Genomic DNA, 5801 nt, shown 5'->3' with positions numbered 1-5801 from the left:
ATAATGGCCTGAAATATGACGCTCCATGGACAGTGCCGAGGCGCAGTTCTGAATGTGAAGCTATATATTGCGACCCCTGAATAATTCCCTATGCTGGCAGCCTCGTTGATGTTAGTTTCAATCGCGCTATGACATGCTATCAAGTGAACAATATAACTGAACTATAAGACGGCTGGTCATACTTAATCAACCAAGCAGAAGGGCCTATTCCTTCATAGCATACTACAAGTCTTCAATTACCACCACCTTATAGCTCCATGCACACAGTCGACAGACCTGCAATACAAGTAGAGCAAACAAACAACGAATTACTAGCCATATCATAAAATGGTACTTTGAGGATTAGGCCACATTACACACGATCCAACGACTATCCAGGTACATGTGGAAGACATTACTCGAAGGTAAATAGGAAAGAAATTACTAGAGCTGAGATGAAATTTGCATATACCATAAGAACCACAGGCTAAGGAGGCAAGCCAGAGAAAAAAGTATTAATACATTTATCAAAATACCAGTCATTAGATAAAAAAAGAAGCTGTCAGCCCAACTTGCATAATCTGAAGGTGAAATCAAGATAATCTATGAATAGATGTTACATAAAATTAAACTCGTCCAATAAATAAATACGATCTTGCAGTTTTAAGCAATGCAAGCAAACAATTCACTCTTTAGCTTTCTTGACAAAATACACCATTACAGCTTTCTTCAGTCAGTAGCTTTCGTTTTTTTTTTTTCAAGCATTCAAATTAACTAGAGCCCCAACACCCAGGTCCCAGAATATAACCTCTCTCTCCATCTCCCTATTCTTCCAATTCCTGTACCATGTCAGCGGTCAACCAACAAGGATACAAATTTATTAATAATCTAATAGCATGTCTGCCCAAACCTCTCCAAAGCCAAAAATGCTTATTTTTTAGAGTTGAGGTGCTTAAGATTTTAGAAAAAAAAGAAGTGCTTTTGAGAAAAAGTAGCTTCTCCCCCGAAGCCCTTTCTGAATCTTGGTCAAGCACAAATTGTTGCTCTAATATTGACAAAGGCGCTTTCCAAATTATTCAAACACAAACTACTACTCTCCATAAGTACTTTCTCGAACAACACTTTTCAAAATAAGCAGATTTTCGAAACTTAGGCAAAGAGGCTATAAGTCCCCCCCCTCCCACCCACACAAAACAGTAGTTATGAACCAAAAATTAGAAGAGAGATAAAACAAATCCTGTAAAACAACATTCATCACTACTATCATGTCCAAGTCCGATCATACTTTCAGCATTATATTTCTTACTTCCCAATAGTGTCACAATAGATAATGGAGGATGTAATAGAATGCACTAGCCTTGCCTCAGCAGGGTTAAAAGGACTTTAAAAGAACTTTTGCGCTAACATTCAAGAAGGTTGAGTTGCAATGGATGGTTCCTCTTCCAAAAGGCAATATTTTCATGCAAACTAAAATCTAACATTCAACAAAGTTGAGATGCAATGGATGATGGTTCCATTACAAATGACATTATTTTCACACAAACAAAGTGAAACTTAAGATGGGACAAAGGGAGTAAAAACAAACTACATTCCCATGTTATCTTATCTTCACAAGGAGAAAAGGTAGGTTGAACGGTTGCAATCACTGAAGAGAGAATAAGTTGACATGTCCTTACTCATTTCAATTGTTAAATTGTACATAATGTTTATTATAATTGTGGTGTCCAGGCCAATTTGAGAGCACCTTGACTAATTCCAAAGGATACTTGCTACTTCCCATCTATCATAGGTATCGGGTAACTCAATCCACAAAGAGACAAATAAGAAGGAATGACCTAGTGTTTTTGCCTTTGATATTTGAATCTGAGACCCATGGTTTTAAACCTAATTCATTGACCACTTGTCCACACAATTAAGTGCAATTGTCCATAATTTATTCTTGACCATATTCACATCCCATGGTCAAGTTGGAATCCACTTCCTCCGGAATGTTCCATTTAGTGTTGTAAGAGAAATCAGAATAGAATCACTCCAGAGAAACTCAAGAAGATAAAATCTGAATAATAAACAAGATATAAATCCAAACTTCACGGATCTTCCCCATTACATTTCCTCACACAATGAGTTTCTGGAGATGGAATCAACCTTTGATGATCTAGAAGTTGGTCATTTCATTGGCTGTATATTATATGTATATATAATATAATGTGTGTGTGTGTGTAGAGAGAGAGATTATAAGAGAGAATTCTGGGTGAAAGTACTGTTGTAGTTGCGAGAAATAGGGAAGCGATGGAAGCTAGATTTCATCCGTCTCTCACTCTTCCATTTTAAAGCCTTTTTTACTATCAGAATGAGAGATATGTCTTCCTGTTATTGATGCATTATTTTATAACTTGTGAAGGTTTAAAAGCAATTTACAAGAATTGGGATGTATAGGCATGACTCGATCACTAGAACAGTGCATTAAATGTGTAATTAACCCACTGGATGTTGAATTATTTAGCTTCTAAAGATGACACAGAAGTTCACATAGCATAATACTCATGTTTATAAAATCATTAGCATTGATCAAAGCAGAAAAAAACTTCTTCAGCAGAGAGAAGAGTGGAAAGAGCCCGAAGAAACGAGGCTGACCTTAAGCTACTCCAAAGTTTTGAAGCCTGTCACAATGAGGTGTTGGGTAATTCCTGTTCCATTGTCGCCTCTGGAGTTCTATATGACAGTAACGACCAAGCATACTTTTGTGATCTCTAATAACATTGTCTTCAATGTTCTCCCGAGCAGCACTACCAAGAGGATAATTCTTATCGAATTCTGCTGATTTAACGAAAAATTCTACACCATATTTATCTGTCATCTTCTTAAACTGATAAGAGTAGTTCTTCTGCAAGGAATAGTACTGAGGCGCCGAGAAAGGAAAATAAGCAAGTAAAAAGATGATAAAAAATGGTAACATTTGAAGGAGGAGAATTAAGTTAGGCCCAGAGGAACCTAAATTCTCCCTCTGGTGGTGGACATTGGTCCTTGACCTGTAGACATAAGAGGTCCTATACATTTCAGACTGACCAAAAAATGCCCTTATAATCTCATCATCATCAAAATCATCTTCAAAAAAGTTGTGGTCCATTCTTCTCCTCCGACGTCTAAGATTATGCTGCTGATTAAACTCAAATTCCTCCACCAAACCCGTCTCATCATACTGCCTTCTTGAGTCATCATCACTCAAACACTTAAATGCCTTGGATACTTTCTTAAAGGCCTCTTCAGATCCCGGAGCCTTGTTTTTGTCAGGATGAACTTTCAAGGAGAGCTTCCGGTATGCCTTCCTTATCTCCTCAACTGAACAGCTCTTTTCTAGACCTAGAATTGCATAATAGTCCTTTATGCTCTGAATTTGTGTAACCAAATGCACGTGTTCTTCAGTATAGTTCCTCTCCTCATCAGATTTGACATGTTTCTCAGTCGAATTTTCTCCAATCTCAGTAGGGTGATCATAAGTTGAGGCATCAAGCTTTTCACAAGCAACCAAAAGATCATTGATATCTAGTTTACTGTTAAGGCGGCATGCAATTCCAATATACTTAAGCGCTTTCTTCTTATTGCCTGACACAATTGCCTCCTTAGCAATACCAATGCATCTTAAGGCTTCATCTTTGTTACCATCCATTCTTATCTCAACTTCAACAATGATCCAAAAAAGGTGAAAATTAAGCTTTAAAACCAAAACCCATTGCACAAGGATACATAATGCCAACAGTCATCCAGAATCTTGTTTCGCAATTCAATTTCACCTGACACCAAAATAGCGAAACCAATCACTTATAATAATATACACAGAAACATAAGAGAGGCACTTTTACACATATTAGTCGTCAACATCACAATACTAAAAGCATTTCGAGGAGATATTGAGATTATGATTGATGGTTTAGCATAAACGACCTTTTTCTCCTACAAAGGTAGAAGTAAGGTGTGCATACATTCTACCCTCTCCAGACCGCACTTGTGGGATTACACCAGGATGTTGTTGCTGCTGGTCTAGCATTTGCAAACCGAATCATAAAATGCAAAGACAAAAACAATAAAACAGAGAGCCCACACACCTTGTTAAATAATTGAAGCTTGATGAGCCACCAACATACAATTCAAATTCACCAAGATAGCCCACCAATTAGTCGAAATTATAGCACACAGAAACGTAAATTAACGCCTTTATTAATTGTCACAGCATTATAAATACATAATAAGGTTTGAATTGCATTGCATTGTAAACCGAAATATATTCAACAGATAACTTCAAACAAAAGTAAACCCAATAACTACAGAACAAATACCCCTTCAAATTTCAATTACACCTAATTAACAACAAAGAAAGTCCATAAATTACATTACGGAGACACGTAAAAGAAGATAATTTAGGCGTATTATTCATCACGATTATCACAATCAGAAAAGCATTTTGAGGTAAGGGCTTGAATTTCCTATCATTTTAAGAAGTAAAATCAACATAATAAATGGAACCAAAAAGTTATAAAAGAAAGAGAGGTTTCACTTTGTTTGGAACGAACCTGAGAAATGAGAGCCCGCGAGAAGAGGAGAGAAAGGGTTAGTTATATTGATGAAGATTCTGAATAAACCAACATGATTGTATTATGTATATGTCCCAGCCTTGTTAATTTAAATAATATTTGTTTTGATTGTTATTTCGTACTTACTAGTTTTGTGTGAGATCGATTTTGTGTCATGCGTAGTTATTTTTAATATTTTTTTATTATTTTATTTTTATTTATTATTTAATAATTATATTTTATCTTTTAATAATTAATAGATCTATCAGGTAACTTACTTATATTTTAGGTTTATCAGACAATCTATCCAAATCTTCTATATATATATATATATATATATAATAGGAGAGGTGATAACGCCTACGTGTCAGCACCACAAAAAATAGATTTTTATATTAATTAAAAAATATTATTAATTACATAATAATAAATTACTATTTTATTTTAAAATGATTTTTAAATTAACTTTTAATTTCAAACGTTTATGGTTCCTTTTTTTGTTGAAAAATATTTTTAACTATCTTTCCACAACCTCCTTATTTATAGCAAAATAAATGCATATAACAATAATAATAATAATAATATTAATATTAATAATAATAATTTATTATTAAATTATTTAAAATCCAAAAAAAATTACAAACACAAAAGGAAAAAAACTGAAAAAAAGGTTATGAGTTCAATTTTTTTTATAAAATGTATAACGTCCCACGTTTATCTAGAATTAAAAAATCCAAAATTAAAAATAAAAATTACAAACATAGAAAGGAAAAAAAACTGTAAAGACGGTTTTTTATTTTTTTTAAAAAATGTAACTTCCCAAGTTTTCTAAAAATAAAAATAAAAAATATACATAAGCACACTTGAAGCGGTTTTATCTCTTTAAGTATAAGTAATAGCCTTCTGTACTCCTTTTGTTTCTTGAAATCAAAATCAGTTTCCATGACATAAAATTTTGGAAATTGTGAGTTCTTCTGTAATCGTTATGCCGCGAGCCCGCGACAATAGGCTATCATTAGAAACACTAGCCATGTAAGTTTAATTATTTATTTGTTTATTTATATTTATTTGATTTTAGTGATAAATTCTCACATAAATTTCAGTGATAGATTCATATTTTTCTTATTTAAGATTTCTCATTCTACTAACTTTAATTGTGAATAAAATTGCATAACACTTTTAGTTTTATTTGGACTCTTTAGATGACACAGTTTTGGATTCTAAATTGAAATAATATCCACATTGTAAGTAGTA

General features: G+C 33.6%; 1 protein-coding gene across 2 annotated transcripts; it reads right to left on the bottom strand.

Annotated features, from left to right (window-relative positions):
* On the bottom strand, window positions 1-4524 carry LOC125853813 (chaperone protein dnaJ 49-like). 2 transcript variants are annotated; one of them, XM_049533566.1, is made up of 3 exons: window positions 4083-4524; window positions 2614-3770; window positions 1-276 (listed from the first exon to the last, which is right to left on the bottom strand). In XM_049533566.1, the coding sequence occupies exon 2, from the start codon at window positions 3644-3646 to the stop codon at window positions 2615-2617; it is 1032 nt and encodes a 343-aa protein (XP_049389523.1). In that variant the 5' UTR covers window positions 3647-3770; window positions 4083-4524; the 3' UTR covers window positions 1-276; window position 2614. The 2 variants fall into 2 exon arrangements, with proteins under 2 accessions (XP_049389523.1, XP_049389524.1); XM_049533567.1 differs by lacking the exons at window positions 1-276; window positions 4083-4524 and adding an exon at window positions 1943-2008 and having other exon boundaries at window positions 2614-3933.
* Window positions 4525-5801: the final 1277 nt, after the last annotated feature.

The sequence above is a fragment of the Solanum stenotomum genome, chromosome 1 (assembly GCF_019186545.1).
Source record: "Solanum stenotomum isolate F172 chromosome 1, ASM1918654v1, whole genome shotgun sequence".
In the NCBI taxonomy this organism is placed as follows: domain Eukaryota; kingdom Viridiplantae; phylum Streptophyta; class Magnoliopsida; order Solanales; family Solanaceae; genus Solanum; species Solanum stenotomum.
The sequence above is the reverse complement of the archived record's forward strand: the minus strand, read 5'-3'. Positions and strand labels throughout refer to the sequence as shown.